The sequence below is a fragment of the Lynx canadensis genome, chromosome B2, assembly GCF_007474595.2.
Source record: "Lynx canadensis isolate LIC74 chromosome B2, mLynCan4.pri.v2, whole genome shotgun sequence".
In the NCBI taxonomy this organism is placed as follows: Eukaryota; Metazoa; Chordata; class Mammalia; order Carnivora; family Felidae; genus Lynx; species Lynx canadensis.
This window is the reverse complement of record NC_044307.1, coordinates 100,323,776-100,342,970: the sequence shown is the minus strand read 5'-3', so window position 1 is coordinate 100,342,970 and position 19,195 is coordinate 100,323,776. Positions and strand designations below refer to the sequence as shown.

General features: G+C 38.5%; 1 protein-coding gene across 3 annotated transcripts in view; it reads left to right on the top strand.

Moving 5' to 3' along the window:
• Positions 1 to 19,195, top strand: part of CDK19 (cyclin dependent kinase 19) — a 149,234-nt gene that overhangs the window by 109,957 nt on the left and 20,082 nt on the right. For all 3 annotated transcript variants that reach the window (XM_030316158.1, XM_030316161.1, XM_030316160.1), the window contains exons 5-8: positions 7,160 to 7,217; positions 12,236 to 12,367; positions 17,020 to 17,163; positions 17,326 to 17,395. In XM_030316158.1, coding sequence (XP_030172018.1) covers positions 7,160 to 7,217; positions 12,236 to 12,367; positions 17,020 to 17,163; positions 17,326 to 17,395 — 404 coding nt within the window. The remainder of the gene's footprint in view (positions 1 to 7,159; positions 7,218 to 12,235; positions 12,368 to 17,019; positions 17,164 to 17,325; positions 17,396 to 19,195) is intronic.

The following is a 19,195-nucleotide window of genomic DNA, read 5'->3' as shown; positions in this document are numbered from 1 at the left end:
TGGCTCAGGTCTCACGGTTTGGTTTGATCTCACGGTTCATGGGTTGGAGCCCTACGAGGCCTGCTTGGGATTCTGTCTCCCTCCCTCTTTCTCTGTCCTACCCCCTGCTCTCTCTCTCTCTCTCTCTCTCTCTCAAAATAAATAAATAAACTTGAAAAAATAATAAAATAAATCTGGATGTCATGTCTTAAGCCAGATTCCCTGGATTTATAGATAAGAATGGAGAGAATTGATGTCTTTACTGTATAGAGTCCTCTTATCTATAAACATGACTTCTTAATTTATTTGAGAGTTACTAATGTCATTTAAGATAAAGTTTCAAGATTTTCTGTATAAATATCTTCTACATCCTTTAGTGTATATATTCTTAGGTACCTTATAGTTTTGTTTTTTTTTTATTACTGTAGAAATGCTGCCTTTGAAAAATTTTATTTCCTACCCTTTTTTTTCTTTTGCTGGTTATAAAAATACAGCTGACTTTTTCGTATTGTTCAGTTAGCCAAACATCTTACTAATCTCCCTTACTATTGCTAATAATTTGTCTGTAAATACTTTGTGTTTTTTATGTAAATAATTACATCATTTGCAAATAACAATAATTTTGTTCCTGCCTCTCCAATTCATATCCCTTTAATTACTGTTTTATAGCACCAGACTTACAGTGCGATGTTGATTTTAGAAGTGGTAATGGTGGATATCACTGCATTATTCCCAATTTTAAAGGGAATCCTTCCAATGTTACTTCTTAGTTTTTGATATATACCCATTATCTGGTTAAGAGGGTAATTTTCTAGTCTAACTTGCTGAAAGATTTTATCATGAATGGGTATTAAATTTTATTAACTGCTTTTTTAGCCTCTGTCGAGATAATTATATCATCTTTCCTTTTTCATATGTTAATATGCTGAGGGACTTATGTAGGTTTTCTCATGTGAAGCCATCCTGGCATTCCTGTTAATGGATTTAGCTTAATAGTATTTTGTTTAATATATTCGCATCTGTACTCGTGAGTGAGGTTGGCCTGAAATTTTTTTCTTTCCCATACTTTGTCTGTTTTTGCTACCAAGATTATACTGTCCTTCCAGAACTTATTGGGAGCATTCCCTCTTTTTCTGTTCTCTGCAAATGTTTGAATAAGATTGAATAACCTGTTCACTGAAAATTTGTGGAGAACTTGCATCTGTGGTCATTTGGGGTTTGGTGTTTTCTTAGTAGGGAGATTTTTAAATATAGTTTCAATTTATTTAGCACTTACTGGTTTGTTAAGATTTCCTAATTCATCCTGAGTCAATTTGTAGGTTATATTTTCTCGACTTTGTCCATTTTGTATACATTTTAAGAGTAATCAGTATAAAGTTCTTTGTGGGGTTATCTTTCTCACTTCCATTGGCCCTAGATTTATGATCCTCCTTGTAATTTGTAATGTTTATTTGCACCTTCTATCCTCTCATAATAGTTGTCCTAGAGGCTTCATAAATCCTGTCTCATTCATAGATTTCTGCCCTTACCTTTATCTTTTTACTTCTACTTTCTTTTGGTGTATTTTCTTGAGCTCCCCACCGCCCCCCCCCCCCACCACTCCCCTTAGCTTGGGTACATCATTATTTTCAGCCTTCCTTTTTTCCTAACTTAAATATTTAAGGATTCTATAAATTTCCCTTGTAAATACTGCATTAGCTTCATTTCACAGGTTTTGATAGGTAATACTTACATTATTTCATTTCTGAGTATTTTTAATTTCTTCATAGATTCTCCTTTTACTTCTGAGTGATTTAGAGGAAATTTTTTTCCTATTAACGAAATAACATATTTTACTAAAAATAACTATTGGGGCACCTGGTTGGCTCCCTCAGTAGAGCATACGACTCTTGATTTCAGGGTTGTGAGCCTGACCCCTATGTTGGGTGTGGAGATTACTTAAAAATAAAATCTTAAGGGGCACCTGGGTGGCTTAGTGGGTTAATAAGCATCTGACTTCAGCTCAGGTCATGATCTCCCAGTTCATGAGTTTGAGGCCTGCATTGGGCTCTGTGCTGACAGCTCAGAGCCTGGATCCTGTTTCAGATTCTCTCTCTCTCTCTCTCTCTCTCTCTCTCTCTCAATCTCAATCTCTCCCCCCCCACATGCACTCTGCACTCTCTCTTTCTAAAATAAACATTAAAAAATTTTTAATAAAATAATTAATAAATAAAATCTTTAAAAATGTAACTATATCTAATAAAACAAAAATATTTAGTGAGAAACAACTAGGCAGCATACAACTGCACAACTCCTGTTTCTTCTAGACAACTGTTGGCTTCATAGTGCAACAGAAATGCTTTATGTATACATCTCATTTTATTAGAGTATTAAAAAGACATGTATACTCAAGGTTTGAGATTTAATTAACTTAATATTTTTTACTCTTTCATCAAGGATATTCTTAATTAAGTTGCACTGTTTGTCCTATGGGGTAATGGCTGTGAAGAATACAGTGGCCACCAGTCTAAATGCTACTGCCTTGATTCTTTTTCTTTCTTTCTTTTTTTTAATTGAAGTATAGTTGACACACAATAGAAGTTGTTGTTGTTGTTGTTGTTGTTGTTGTTTTAGTTTATTTATTTTTGACAGAGAGAGAGAGAGACAGAGCATGAGCGAGGGAGGGGCAGAGAGAGAGGGAGACACAGAATCCGAAGCAGGCTCAAGGCTCTGAGCTGTCAGCACAGAGCACGATGTGGAGCTTGAACCTGTGAACCCTGAGATCATGACCCAAGCTGAAGTCGGATGCTTAACCGACTGAGCCACCCACAATAGAAGTATTTTTAAATTTCCAAATAGATGGAGTTTTAAATTTATACTTTCGTGATTGACTTTTAACTTCATTGCATTGTAGTCAGAGAACATAGCCTGTTTGATAACAATTCCTTGAAATTTCTTGAGACTTGCTAGTATGTGATCAGCATTTGTAAACGTTCCATGTGTCTTTGAGAAAAATGTGTATTCTCTAATTATTGAAAAAAAGTTGTGTATATGCCCACTAGATGAACCTTGCTAACTGTGTCTTCTGGATGGTCTATATCTTAACATTATCATTGTTTTCTTCCTTCCCTGAAGTTATATCAACTTTTGCTTTATATATATTTCAAGTCCACGGCAAGTTTAGGAATGTTGCCTCTTCCTGGTGAATTGAAGCTTGTATCATTATATAGTGACCATCTGTATTCCTAATAATGCTTTTATCTTAAAAGCTATTCCATCTGACATTACTAATAGTTGATCTAACTCTTAGCAGTTTGCCTGATACACCTTTTAATAGTCTTTTATTTCAGGTTTTATGGCCCTTGTGCTTAGGTGGATCTCTCGTAAATAGTGTAGGAATGGATTTTGTTTCTAATTCAAAATGGAAATAATCTGCTTTTAGCAGGGAACTGTTTTGTTTTAGTCCATAGGCCTAAATTAAGAAGTTTTTCCTCCAGAGAGAGTTTTCTTTTGCTTCTACTGGTAGTATCTAGGTTTATTTTAGTCCATTTGAGAGTCTTAGCTGACTTTGTGGTCGCAGGCTCAGCTTTCTTACTTTGCTGGTGGCCCATGATTCAGTATCCCCATTGAAGTGTTGTTGGCATCTGTTCTTAGGCCCATCCTGACTTTCCTTTAGTCTCTAGCCACAAGGATACATTATTTGGGCCGGCACTTGGAGTTGTAGATAATCCCTGACCTTTTGTGAGATCAGGGAATCCATCAAGGGAGGTTTCTTATGCAACATATGGTTCTGTAATGGCAGGGTCCCCTAGAGCACCTAGTCGGCCATAATATCAGATGTGGAAATCTCTTGTATTCTCCTTGGTTTCTTTTCCAATATCTGATATAGTGTACATTTGTTTATTTATTGCCCTTCTGTTCCCACTAGAATGTAAGCTCCATGAGGGCAAGGATTTTTCCTGGATGGATTTTTACTGCTGCATCTCTAGCATCTAGCCTGATACATAGAATATGCTTAATCAATATTTGTTGAATGCATGACTATGGAGGGTGGAGAGGGTGGTATAAAAAACAATCCCAAGTCTTGAACTTTTACCTTAAAATGCTCTTATATGGGGGCGCCTGGGTGGCGCAGTCGGTTAAGCGTCCGACTTCAGCCAGGTCACGATATCGCGGTCCGTGAGTTCGAGCCCCGCGTCAGGCTCTGGGCTGATGGCTCGGAGCCTGGAGCCTGTTTCCGATTCTGTGTCTCCCTCTCTCTCTGCCCCTCCCCGTTCATGCTCTGTCTCTCTCTGTCCCAAAAATAAATAAAAAACGTTGAAAAAAAAAATTTAAAAAAAAAATGCTCTTATATGTTCTCCCATGACCATTGTCACAATTTAGGGTGCCCTTACTTTTCCCTAGACTATTGGTTTCTGTCTCTGCTTTGTGATCCATCCACCCTTTCCAATTCAGCCTTCACATTGCTACCAGTTTTTTTCCTAAATATAAATCTGATTATCTCACCGTCCTGTCTTGGCTTAGCCTATAGAATCAATTCCAGTTTCTTTAATGTGGCATTTTGTTCCCAATGTAGTGTCCAGTCTTATTTTTTTTTTAATTATTTTTGAGACAGAGACAGAGACAGAGCATGAACGGGGGAGGGTCAGAGAGAGAGGGAGACACAGAATCTGAAACAGGTTCCAGGCTCTGAGCTGCCAGCACAGAGCCCGACGCGGGGCTCGAACTCACAGACCGCGAGAGATCATGACCTGAGCCGAAGTCAGACGCTTAACTGACTGAGCCACCCAGGTGCCCCTTTCCAGCATCCTATGCTCTAGTGCAGGTTCTCCCAGTATGCAACGTCTCTATTTTTATGTGACTGTGCCCTTACTTACAGAGTTCTCAGAGCCTGAAAAGTCATTCTTTCATTTAGGCCCATCAGAATGTTAGTCATCCTTCATTCATCCAAAGTCTTTTTCGTAAAGTCTATCCTGATATTCAGTGAGAAGAATCATTCATTCCTGGCATTTTCTTTTGCTGTTTTGGTACTTTTCATAACCTGCCTTGTATTCTAAAAAGCAGTTTGTCGTTCTTTCCTTATTAGATTTTTGAAGCTCTTTGATGTCTTGAGCTTCATGTTTTATTTCTCTTTATTTCCTGAAGGTCTGCAGTATAGTGTTTTATCTATAATGGATCTTTGATAAATCATTATCAAACTTGAATCTTGAAGCTCTGGGTTTCGACTGATGCTATTTTCTCTTTCTGCTGCGATAAACTAATTTTGTCTTGTGTCTTCAGTCATCATACTCCAGTGACAATAATTTTCAAATCCTCTTCTGAATAGTATGACTTAGGGATCTCACATTGTTCCCCCTCCCTAACCAGTACCTCTCATAACTGTTCCACAATAAAGGCACCATCATTCTTTTAGTTGCAGAAACTCAAAACCTTGCTGAAATTTGTATCACCCTTTGTCTTAGTCTTCTGACTTCAACTAGTCACAAAGTCCTGTTAATTTCTCCTTTAAAATGTTACTCAGCTCCATAACTCCCTCTCCATTTCAGCTTAGAAGGCCTTGGACAAAGCCTTTATTATCTTATACCTAGTTCTGATAGCTCCCCCTCTCCTGGGATCTCACAGCCTGCCATTTAAAGATCAGATTACTTCACCTGGCATTTAAGACTATCCAGAGTCTAGGTTAATTTTGCTACCCCCAACATGGGTCCTCTGGTTTCTGTCCAGAGTTCTGTCTGGGTTACTGTCTCCTAAGCCTACTTTGTTCATAGCCTTTTCACCTCCTCCACTGCCCTTGTCCTTCTACCCTGACATGCCAGTTCCTGTTCATTTTTCAGGATCTGGATAATGGACAGCACCCTCACCTCACCTCCAATGAACATTTCCCTCAACAGTGGAAACTCTAGTTATCACTTCCTCCTTTGAACTTTTTTTTTTTTAGTGCTAATTGTTTTCATTGAAACTTAAAAAAGAGCCAGCAAATTGGAAGGGATCTAAAAGTAATCTGGTTTGGGGCGCCTGGGTGGCGCAGTCGGTTAAGCGTCCGACTTCAGCCAGGTCACGATCTCGCGGTCCGTGAGTTCGAGCCCCGCGTCGGGCTCTGGGCTGATGGCTCAGAGCCTGGAGCCTGTTTCCGATTCTGTGTCTCCCTCTCTCTCTGCCCCTCCCCCGTTCATGCTCTGTCTCTCTCTGTCCCAAAAATAAATAAATGTTGAAAAAAAAAATTAAAAAAAAAATGTTTAAAAGTAATCTGGTTTAACCTCTAACCCAAGACATCAGTCCTTTCTATAACTCACACATAGCATTAGCTTCTAATATTATACAAAGCTTCTGTTTTTTTCTTTCTACTTATGTAAAGAGCATCTGGAGGCTAGGGATTTAATTCATCATGTGCTTGTTTTTCCTCTTGATTGTCAATATGTTTTTTTGTCCCTAAGACACAAAAATATGTTCATTGATTGAATAAATGAATCCGAAATTTTCTCTCTTGATAGTTTACAGAGGAGACTGACTTGCCCAAAAGCCTATTTCCATAGTTCTCTGTTTCCAAATATCTATAAATGAGGATGACTTAAAAGCAATGGATACATTTGCAATCTATTCTTTTCTTTATACAGTTCTGTATTAGCCTTGATTTTTATTTTCCTACATCTTGAAATTATATTTGGAATTTTGTACTTTTGCATGAACTACAGCTGAAATGCATATGGATATGAATGGAGTCTGTTGAATGTTGATCATGTTTTCCTATAGTAGTTAAGAAATATTTAGCAAGGAATATTTCATTGAATTCATTTAAATGAAGGTAATTATACTGTGGTTTGAAATTTTACAAAACATTTTTCAACCACAAAAACTGTTTCTTGTGGGCAGCAAGTGGACAGTTATAATATGTGTAGGTTTTTAAAAAAAAATACATCACTTGTGACTGCTGTGGGGTAAACAGAAATGATAGCTTCAACTTCTTTGTAATTATTTGTATAATTTTGAAAATAAATGTTTTCAAAGCAAAGATGTTTATAGAAGGTTAGTGCTAACTTCAAGTATGTCAAATGCTTTAACTATATAGAGGGTATTTAATATTGTATTATGGTTTTGATGAAAATACAGAAGTGATATTTTCATATTTTAAGAACTTTTCTCCATTTTAGAGCATGTCAAAAGAATAAACATAGTAATTTGAATGCTCTATTTTTATTCCTAGAAACCAGCAAATATCCTAGTAATGGGAGAAGGTCCTGAAAGGGGGAGAGTCAAAATAGGTAGGTAATTATTTCTCAAATAATTTATCAAGAAACTGAAGTGACTGCAAAGATGGTTTCCCCTTTTTAAGACTCTTATTTAAGCAGTTCATTTTAAAATGACTTCCTCGTCATGTTTTTAGAAAATATGTCGGGAGGTGTAGGTAGATAGTTGATAAAACGCCTCAGGTTTCTTCCCCAAGTAAGCTGAGGCAAGCAAGCCCACAAAAATTTCATTCTCATACAGTACCCAAGCATGTGTTTATGCCGTGGTTGCTCTCCTGCACAGCTGCCCTAAGTGTCATCTTCTAAGTCTTGCTTTTGTCTCGGCTTCACCAATGTTCTTTCCCTGGAGGCATCTCTCCCACCTGACCTAACACACGCACATCTTCCCACATACCTTGCCCCCGCCCCCTGCATGCCCGTGCCAGGTACCAACATATTTTTTCCAAATGAAATATATATGTTTATAAACCCTCTTATGTGGTGGTCTTAGATTAAGGCACCCACAGGAGTCCTTCCCATTTATTAAGATTCCCTTTGCAACCCTGAAGATCGTTCTAGAAGAAATTGGCATCATTTATACCTCTGACGTATTTGGGAAGAGAATGAGGTGAAGAAATGCTTCATTCTAATTTTTTTTTGTAATAGAAATTGCATTTATTAAATGTTCCAATGGTTTTCAGAAGGATTTTAAAATAAATATTGTTTCATCAACCTGCTTTCTTTGCTGTTAGGATATGTCATGCTAGGGGTGATGCAGAATTCTGCTAACTTGACCTATTGCACATCCATTCTGTCCTACTACACCCAGGCGTGCTCCTTGGTTGGTTGGTTATAAACCAAATTCCTTTTCTTTCAACCTCTACACTAAGTTTACTGAGATTCAGAGTCATAAAAAATGTTGTTGATGGTCACTAAGAACCAAGTAGCTGCTTTCCTTCCCCCCCCCTTCCGTTTTGCTTCCCTCCCCACCCCTCTCTACCACTCCTCACTTTTTTCTGTTTCACGCTCGCACTCTTTTCCTTACAGGCATTTGAGGACCTACTTTTTGCTAGACATTGGCGAAAGGGAAAGGGTGGTAAAGGGCAGTCCCTCCCTGTGACAGACAGTGAAATAATTAGTTTACTACCCAGTGTCATAAATGCTTTCATATGTTCCCTCACTTTATACAACCACCTTGTAAGGTGGATGTTCCAGAGAAGGAGAGCTGACTTTAGAGAGGTTGTGGCTTACTCAGCCTCTCAAGTCCAAAGTCTCTTTTCCTACAAATGTTGCTGCCCAGTCATATCAAAGCTGTCTGCTGTACCCTCACTGACCACTTTTTGTCGGCACAGCGCTGCCTTTGAAACGGTCTCAGAGAAAGAGTGACTCTCCCCTCCCGAGTCCTACCTATGTGGGGTCCCCCTAGCTTCTAAATAGCTTCCCATTGTACTTAAACTCTCACACCGCAGTGTCTCCACTCTCTGCTTCCCCAGTTTCTCCTCTTCACTTTTAAACCTTCATAATCCTTTTCCAATTCTAAAATAAATCTTCTCATATCCATTTTGTTTTCTTTACTATTCATTCAATTTCCCCTCCTTGTTCCTCTACTGCTAGGACATACGATGTTCACCCACTGGTTCCACTCACCCTAATCTGTCCTCTAATTCTGTCCCTCTATCGAAACTGCTCTCCAAAAAGGTCACCTATGACCTCTGTCTCATCAGATCTAGTGGCCTGTATTTAGTCACGGTTTTCCTTTATTGCCTTAGTCATTTGTTCTTCTGACCAGTCTGGCCTTGAGACTGTCTTTTTCCTTGGTCTATGTGACATCACATAATTCTGTTTTTCTACTTACCACTTTTGCTCTTACTTCTGCATTTTATTTATTACTGGCTTTTACTCCTATTAACCTTGTGTTGCACTGGCCAGGGCGTGGCCTCCCTCTACAATTGCTACTTTAAGGAATTGATGAGTGTGGCCTAAAAATCTTGGATTCTGTAAAAATCATTCTAAGATCTGAGTCTCATTCTCTTCTCTCCCCCTAACTAGAATCTTTACCTTAATTTGGATGTGCTGCTGGCAACCTCTGCTCCATTGTTTCAAACCAAATTCATCATTGTCATCTTGTACTCTCCCCTCGTTTGTACCAGTCATCCCCTCTATCCTGGTCCCTTGCACTCGCTGTCTTTCTCTTACTACTCCCAGATATCTCTAGTACTCCTCACCCGAAATTCTGTATTCTAGCCAGGCCAGTTGGTTACCCTACTGTTCAGAGTTTTAGGATTGTAATTCTGTTCACCATTAGGAATACAGTCAGGGTTAAAAGTAAGCAAGAAGTAATACCAGCAGTCTAGAAAACAATTTAGTTGATTAAATTGCTTTTAATTTTTGTTGTAATAGCACATTACTTTTTAAAACTTAGTAATGCTCTGATGCCTGTGCTTAACACTTTAACACAGTCCTTTTTTTTAATTTTTTTTTTTGTAACGTTTATTTATTTTTGAGACAGAGAGAGACAGAGCATGAACGGGGGAGGGGCAGAGAGAGAGGGAGACACAGAATCGGAAGCAGGCTCCAGGCTCTGAGCCATCAGCCCAGAGCCCTGACGCGGGGCTCAAACCCACGGACAGCGAGATCGTGACCTGAGCCGAAGTCGGACGCCCAACCGACTGAGCCACCCAGGCGCCCCACACAGTCCTTTTTTGAATGAAAAGAAAAGCACAGTCAAATGAGAAATGCATCCCGCCTTTCCCTGTGCCTAAGCCTCCCCCTCCCCAGCAACCTGAAGACTTCAGGTCTTACCTGAAATGCTTCCTGTCCCTTTTACCGTTCAGTGATTCACCCTTGAGGATCCAGCTCAAGTTCCATGTTCAATTTGGTCCACTTCCACAAATGTTTACCAGTGTGCCACATAGAGCCATGAAGGAGATACATGCCCTCCCCTCATAGGACTTAGAGTCTAGTAGAAGCCAGTGGTAACTCACCTTTGGTCTTACAGCACTTCTGTTTTTATCTACTCTGTGTATTTTGTCACCTCACCTTCATGTCAGTTCCTTGGTGGTAGACACCATGGTTTTCCTGCTTTTCTTCATCATCTGATACTGTCTCATTAGCACTCACACCAGAATTTTATCACTGCAATCTGTTGAATGGAACGGTTTTAGGTTAGTTACCTTTTGTCTACATTGGTGATTATTTGAGAAATGGTTTGAAACTCCTTTAAAGTTCAAATAATAGACAGGAATTATTTTTAAGAATGTTTATGGTGTCCTTTGGACTTGATTTCATCTGACACTGAATAGATGAGGCTTATATAAAACTAAGAAGGTAGGGAATAAAGGGAGAAATACTGGCTTCAGCTTTTACTTAAAAATAACATACTTTTCAATGGGTGAAACATTTCATCACATTACTTTGCCATCAGCAACAATCAGCATCTATTAAATACATAAAGCAGTGCTTTGAAGTAGGTGTAATATTGGTAGAAAGATTTTGAATGTCTTTGCTATGGGGGAAATTTAGTTAGGAAACAGTAGGCATCAGCACAGGCTTCCTTGGATAGCCTTATTTTTTATGACCTGTGTTCTCCAAAGCATTCTCAGAAAGCCTTGTAAAATATTCAAATTCTAAAGAAACAAAATCGCTGTAAATTAAAATTTTAATGTATGTTATAGCATGTAGTTTTAGATTAAATGATTAAACAGTACATTAAATCTTAATGTGCTATTACATAGTTCATTGGGACCCCTTATACAGTCAAAATATACTGCAAAATATACTGTGTACATTACATATTTCAAATTACGGAGGTTTTTCATTCTTGTGATTTGACCTCTGTGATATGTGATTGTCATATGTATAATCTATTGGATGTCAGATCAATGATTAAGAATATAGCTGCTAAGTTACAACATGGTTTGTTTGAATACTAGCATTTTTACTGCTATCTCTGTGACCTTGGGAAAGTCACTTAACTGCCTTGGACTTTAGATTCTTCATCTCAGAGGTGGGGAACAAAATACTCATTAAACCAGCATGAGGATTAGATGAAGTGATACATGATATATGTGAAAACCATCTGTAATTCTGAAGTACTTGATAAATGAAAGGTATTTGTTATTTATTAAATCTTAAGAAAATTAGATAGTCTCAAGGACTTATTATATAGTAGATTGTTTTTTTAATTTTATTTTTAAGTAATCTCTACACCCAGCCTGGGGGTCAAATTCACAACCCCAAGATCAAGAGTCACATGCTCTCCTGACTGAGCCAGCCAGACACTCAGGAACTTATTATAGTAATAAATATTCTTTTTACTACTTGTGTATACCTCTAATATTTAACTCAGTTAGCTTTGGCATAGACCTTTGTTACACCCTGAATTATAACAAATTATAACAAATTACCTCGTATATATCGTGTACATTTTCCTGGAAACATGTATATGATGTGCTGGTAATTATCCAACAATGGCTCCCTGGGTGGAAAAAAATCCCCAGTGTGTAGCGTTTGTTGTTTTCTATGATGTAAATATTCCCATGGTAGCCAATTTCAAGTCGCATGACATCACTCAACTCAGTGTTGGGGAGAAATGTGTACAAACTGGCTCTCATGCATCCACGAGCCAATTCCAGCTCACGCCACACTCAGATGTAGTCAGTGTTTAGATGCAGAGGCGTCCAGAGGTCATAATTAACCATGGAAATTTTGAGACTGTTTCAGTTTAAAAAAACATTTAAGAATATTATGTCTCTGAAAGCCAGGGATCTGAAGTCAGACCTGGATTCTAATTATGACTCTGTATTTACTAGCTCTGTGGCCTTGGGCAAGTCAGAATATCTTTAGGCCTCAGTTTCTTTATCAGTAAAATAGGCACGATAATAATATCTACTCAGAAGGGGGGATCTGGTGCCTGGGGCAGACCCCTGGTTGAAAAGGAATAAAAGGATTGCTTTATAAAGTTATTGTCTTCAATAGTGGCTGTTGTCATCAACCTTGCATGGTTCTAGTAGCATGCCAGACTGAGTTTTATATTAACTTATTTCATTTTTTAGCGGACATGGGTTTTGCCAGATTATTCAATTCTCCTCTAAAGCCACTAGCAGATTTGGATCCAGTAGTTGTGACGTTTTGGTATCGGGCTCCAGAACTTCTGCTTGGTGCAAGACATTATACAAAGGCCATTGGTAAGTTAGTCTAAAATGATTTACTATCTTAGCATCAAATTATCATAAATACCAAATGGTATCATAATTATGAAGCTGCTTTGTAAAAACCGCTTTATATCTCTTTGTAAAAGTCCTATTGTCGTCTGTATTCCTGCATTTTATATTCTGGTAGATTAGGATTTTTAACCATGTAGGAGAATATGGTTCTTGTAAAAGGAGAAAGCATTTTCATTTAGAGAATAGAGTTATCTGATCCTGTTGAATTGCCACGGAAATGATAACATACAAGTTTTATTTTGCACTTACCTACCATTGATCAGAAGAACTGGAGAGATTTCTAGAATTGTTTTCTCCACAAAAAGAAAAACAGAAAACAAGAATAGTCTGGTGTTGGCAAAAGGCCCTTCTGCTGAGGGAAAGTCCGTCCATCTGTCCTTTCCTAAACAAGAAGTAATGTGACTAATTTTTCTCTCCCGCCATGACGCTGATCAGAGTAGCAGTTTCTCCATTACAGGAGGAAATAAGAGTCTGGGTAGGTTAGCTGTGCTCAGCCTCTTGCCATTTTGCCAAGAGAAAAAATGGAGTAAGAAAACCTGCTTTAAACACACTCTCTGTAGGATTTAAAGTCTGCTCCAGAACAGACAAGGGTTTTGCTACCTGAAGACTACAGTGTCCTCAGTGGGCCCAGCTACGAATTGAGGGAGTCAGGAAGAGGGAGCTGTACTCAAACCTAGAGATTTCTCAAAATGAGTTGAAAAGAGAGGAGGCGGGTAGTACTGTCACTATGATGGGCTAGTTCTATGAGGTGCCGAAATCTCCTGCGTGTATTTCTTGAAATTTTCCTTGTGTGGAATTTTCTGTTTACTGGTATTAGACTGATACCAGTTTTGACTACATTTAGCTGCATTTGTTGAGTTCTATTTAATAAAGGCACCAAAAATACGAAATTATTAAAAACAGATGAGCACAAACCTTTCTCTGTTAAACTTCTGAAAAACCTGGTAACATGCAAAGAACTACAAAGGAAGCTCCCATGTTGGAAAAGATTCGATAGATAACTAACCTATACGTGGGTAAAAGGAGAAACAAAAAATAAAATATAGTGATGTCCTCATTCATCAGGTCTGATTTCTGCAAAACTGAGACGCCGAGCATATATATACTTTGTCCAGGGATGGCGACGCTAGCAAGGGGCTGGAATCTTGTAATACTTTGTAAATATTGCCGAAAGCTGGAATCTTGTAATACTTTGTAAATATTGCCGAAAGATTTTGTTCAATTAGTGAAAAATCCCATGAGTGTTTGACAGTAGAGGAGTCTGAGACCAACCTTAGACTCTTCCACCAGCAGCTGAGCCCACAGTGAGGCTGCATTCAGAGGCTACCAAGGCCACGCTCTCAGCCACGGACAGGGTTAGCTGTCTGTGAAAAATTCAGAACTGCACAAGCAGACGGAAGGAATAGAGGGCTCTCAGAATGAGGGGTTAAAATCAGAACCTGACTCTACTTACATCCCAGTGAGTGATTTTTACTGAGGAGCTGTGTCTTTGAAACTTTGAGAATTACGTTTGCTTTTTCTCTTAGATCTCTGAATCCAGAGCAGTAAAGTCTCTTAGACAGTCTCAGAAGGCACCGGGGGATAGCAGGAGACTGAAGAGACGCCAGAGAAAGAGGCATATTAGTTGAACAGCACCAGGTTGGTGCCTCAGCACAGAACTGGTGATGAGATAACCCAGAATGCAGGGCAGCAAGTAGGGGATGTGCTAACAGTAGAAATCCACATGCGCTGGGCTCTTACCAAGCTCACAGTCTAGATCTACAAGGGAGATTTCCAGTAAGAAAAGGCAGATTCAGCCAAAACCTTCTGTTAAACTAAGTGACTTCCCACCAAAGCCTGTCCCACTCTCAGAGATTCTGATAGAGCCAATCTGTGGCAGTAAGTCCCATATGTAGTACGTGCCGTTAAATGGTTCTGTTGGGGCGCCTGGGTGGCGCAGTCGGTTAAGCGTCCGACTTCAGCCAGGTCACGGTCTCGCGGTCCGTGAGTTCGAGCCCCGCGTCAGGCTCTGGGCTGATGGCTCGGAGCCTGGAGCCTGCTTCCGATTCTGTGTCTCCCTCTCTCTCTGCCCCTCCCCCGTTCATGCTCTCTCTCTGTCCCAAAAATAAAAAATAAAAAAAATAAAAAAACGTTGAAAGAAAAAAAAAAATGGTTCTGTTGCACATGGTCCACACACTTTGACAGCCCAGACGTTGAGAAGCACAGTTCTATGAATATTTTCTGATTAGCTGTTCTACCATTGAAATAAAAGTAGATATCTTTGGGGGAAGTAAAGCTGAGTATGAATTAGAAATCCACTATATTTCCTATTTCCTGAGGGTAAGGACAACCGAAATTAAGTTTAAATGAGTTTACAACTTACAGATAAAGATAAAAATATAATCGCTGATTTTCAATTTTAGTTAAGTTGCAGTTATCCCTTCTGGATAGAAACTAAGAAAGAAGACCCAGAGAAAGAATATTCCCCAAATAAGTTATTTTCAGGCTTGAAATACATTCCTAGCAGACATAAATACATAGAGTAAATACATAGCCATTCACTTATTCTTACTCTTCTCCATAGCTGGTTCATGTCAGAAATGAGTATTATTTCTATTCAGAGCATATAAAAAAAAAAGAGTTCGGTGATTTGGTATCAGTGAAGTTTTATGGAGTGACATTTAGGGGGGCTGGGGAATGACAGCGTGTGTGTGTGTGTGTGTGTGTGTGTGTGTGTGTGTGTAAAGGGAGGGAAGGAAGGAGGGAGGAACAGTCTTGAGATCTGAGAGCTGAGAAATGGGTATAGATGATACAGGAACCAGATGACCATTTAAAATTAGAGGCTAATATGAGGCAAGAAACCCTAAAATTTAACATTACCTGCTACTCTGAGGTTCCTTCTCTTAGCAGTTCTCAGGAGATCTAGATCCTGGCTCCTGTCCTTTAAATGGAAGGCAGACCTTGGGGCGCCTGGGTGGCACAGTCGGTTAAGCGTCCGACTTCAGCCAGGTCACGATCTCACAGTCCGTCAGTTCGAGCCCCGCGTCAGGCTCTGGGCTGATGGCTCGGAGCCTGGAGCCTGTTTCCGATTCTGTGTCTCCCTCTCTCTCTGCCCCTCCCCCGTTCATGCTCTGTCTCTGTCCCAAAAATAAATAAAAACGTTGGAAAAAAAATTAAAAAATAAATAAATAAATGGAAGGCAGACCAGAAATTGGCATGACCAGAAACATGCAGTACTAGTCCCAGCCGACTGCATAGTAGAGGCAGCCAGCAGGAAGAGAGATGGGACTGTCAGAGACAGCTCTGTCAGAGGCAAGAGTGACAACACATGATGTGGGAGAGAGAAAAGAATTTACTAGTAGACACTGAAGAGTTATTACTCTACTCTTTCATGATGGATGCTTATGATGATGATGACCCTTCTGAGTCATTAAGAAAGAGTAAATGATATTTTATAACCTCTTAAGATGGCAGGTAATGGTGTGATAAAAAATGGGTGTTGAAGTGATTTGTTTCCGTTATCCAGAAGGCTAACTTACGTGAAAGGAAACTGTTCCTGAATGGAGTGAGACATTACACTATGTGTTTTTTTTTCATTTAGCAATTTGTTTTATGAAATAACATACCAATGTTAATTCTAGCTAATGGCTATAATTAGATTGTTTCTTAATTAGCTTGTCTACAGAATGTGATTCCCACATTTAGTAGGCTACTAAACACTGTGCTTTTCTATCCTATACTGTGGTCTGTGCATTATTATTTAAAAAAAAATACGACATAGCATTTATTTAAGTGGGCAAGTGTGAATATATATCTTATAAAAATTCACTTATACATTTGGCAAAGCATTGTAAATATAATATTATAGTCTTAGAATCTAAATTACAATTTTTCAATGTGTAAAATCCAAATAGAATAATCTAAAACTGGTGATTTGAAATGGTTAGTAAAACTTTTAAAGATGCCTAACTTTCTCCTGGAATATTGGAGCAATGGAACAGCTTAATCCAAGTGATTATGTTCAAATAACTTCTCTCCTGGTGTCATGCTGTACCCATATATACTTGTATTTATTAGCTTCTAGGCCTTACAATTTGTTGGAAAAACTGAAGTTGGTAGGCTTTCAAACAAAAGTTAAGTTTTTTGTAAATCATTTTATATGGTCTATCCTGTTTGTCTAGACTCCTAAATCAGAAATTATGCTCTATCATTATGCAGGTAATTGATTTAAAGGAATGAATCGCTATATACCTGATGATGATATTGTTTTAGTCTACCAGGTCATGAATTTTATACCCTGTATTAGATTTTCAATTGAATGCTTCACTGACTACATTGTTAATAGTGGTTAGAAAGGCTTTGCCTAAATGTAAATTCCTTGCTTGCTAAATTGAGTTTCCAAGTGTATCTTCATTAGGAAATTTACAAGTAAATGTTTTTTATTTGGCTTTCAATCTGTTATATGATGATACAGCTATTTCATGTCATATATATGTTTTCTTAATATAGTTATCATACTTTGTATATTTCATCACTGAAAAGTATTTTTACATGTAGGTTATGATTATACCTAGGAGTTATAACCCAAGAAATATAATAAATGTGTGCAAACACTTATTCTTCTTCTTTCATAGATATATGGGCAATAGGTTGCATATTTGCTGAATTGTTGACTTCAGAACCTATTTTTCACTGTCGTCAGGAAGATATAAAAACAAGCAATCCCTTTCATCATGATCAACTAGATCGGATATTTAGTGTCATGGGGTTTCCTGCAGGTAATTTATTTTTCTTTTCAAAATAATATTTGAGTCATATTTGAAAATAATTCCTTTTCAAAAGCATATTTTGAGTATTTTTATGTATATTTTTAAGCTAAAATAGATTTTTGATAGAAGTAACATTATTTTCTATAACAATATTTGATATTTTTTTGTAAGATAAAGATTGGGAAGATATTAGAAAGATGCCAGAATACCCTACACTTCAGAAAGACTTTAGAAGAACAACGTAAGTAATTTCATATTAAATATAAGTAGTAACTTCACTGGGAATATTAAAATTAATCCTTTAAAAAACAGATATAGATTAGTATTTAAACCAGAAATTTAGATTTTAATATATTAATTATGCTTATGATTTAAAGAATATTTTCCAGATGTTGCTAACATACATGTTAGGCTTAGGCTGTAGTATTTTATAAACTTTTAAGAATTTTAAGGGTCAGTATCATGTTTAAATGTGTCTCCTGTTTTAGCATGATGAGGGCTCAGTTCAAGGCTACAACTGTGATTTGATCTTTATCTGAATAATGATTAGTGACTGAAATGCCAGGTGAGGCAACCAGGAAGGACAACAGAAGGAAGGCCACATGGCCTGGAAGCGGGGTAAAACACACTGGTGGGAATGTGTATATTGAGTAGGAGTGAGAGAATAGAGGTGACAGGGTGTGAGGAGTTTGTTATAAATGCACATACCTAGAGGAAGAGGTGTAAGAGGTTTTCTTCTGGGCAACTTAACAGGAAATTTCAAGACAGGATAGCTTGTAGGAACAAAAGCAGACATGATAAAGAGAAGGAGGGAATGGCACTTGTCATTTTTGGCCCCTCTTTTACACAGTCCTTGGTGGGGTCTTTTTCCTGTCTCTCTCTCTTAAAGATGGCACTGGTATTGCTCAAGGTTCTGTCTTGGGCTGTCTTTTCACTCTGGACATTGTCCCGGGCAGTCTCTCTGATCTTATTGGCCACAATTTACCATTGATGATGCTAATAATTCCCAGTTTATGCATCCGACTCAGATCTCTTTTCCAAATTTCAGACCCATTTGTCTAATTGCCTCATGGAATCCCAACCTGAAATTTCTATAAATACGTTAAGTTAAATGTCCAAAATTGAACTCATCATCTATCCTCCCATACCTTCCTCCCGCTGTATTTCCAATCTTAGGAAACGACTCCATGATTCACCCAGTTGCTCAAGCCCAAGACCTGACATATCCCTGATCCTTCTTTTATCACCTTCTCTTCCATGTTACCCTGCAGGATCCAAAAAACTAGTAAATCTAGTCAGTTCTTTGTATTTCTCTCCATCTACTCTGCCACTATTACAGTCTAGACCTCTCTCTCTCTTGCTTAGGGTCCTGCAGTGGCCTCCCAAGTGGTATTTCTACCTCCAGTCTTTATTCCAACTCACTGTCTATACCACAGTCATTGCCCAAAGCAAATTTGATCATGTTGGTCTCCTCGCTGCTCTCAATTCACTATTGCTCTCACTTCCTTAGTATGGCTTACAGAGCTCTGGCTTCTATATCACCAAATTCATCTCCTACACAACTATCCACTTTGTATTCTACAGCCTAGACAGCATGAATTTCTTTAAGAAGCTTGAAAACCCAGAGCTTTTTTTTGACCTCTGGGTTTTTACACATGCTGTTTCTTCAGTCTAGGATGTACTTTACTCCCACTCATTTCCTCAGATTAACTCCTATTTTTCCTTTCTACTTGTCCTTTAGGTCTTGCCTTGGGCATCACTTGCCTGCTGAGGCCTCCCTTGACCTTCTAGGTCTGAGTCATGTACTCCTCTCTTGCATCCTGGGCTGTTTCTCTCAGCACTGATGACTTTGCACTACAGTTACCTTTTTTTAAAAAAAATTTTAGAGAGAGAGAGAGAGAAAGAGAGAGAGAATATCTCAAGCAGACTCCATACTCAGCACAGAACCCAATGTGGGGCTTGATTCCATGACCTGAGCCGAAATCAAGAGTGGGACACTCAACTGACTGAGCCACCCAGGTGCCCCTACAGTTAGCTTTTG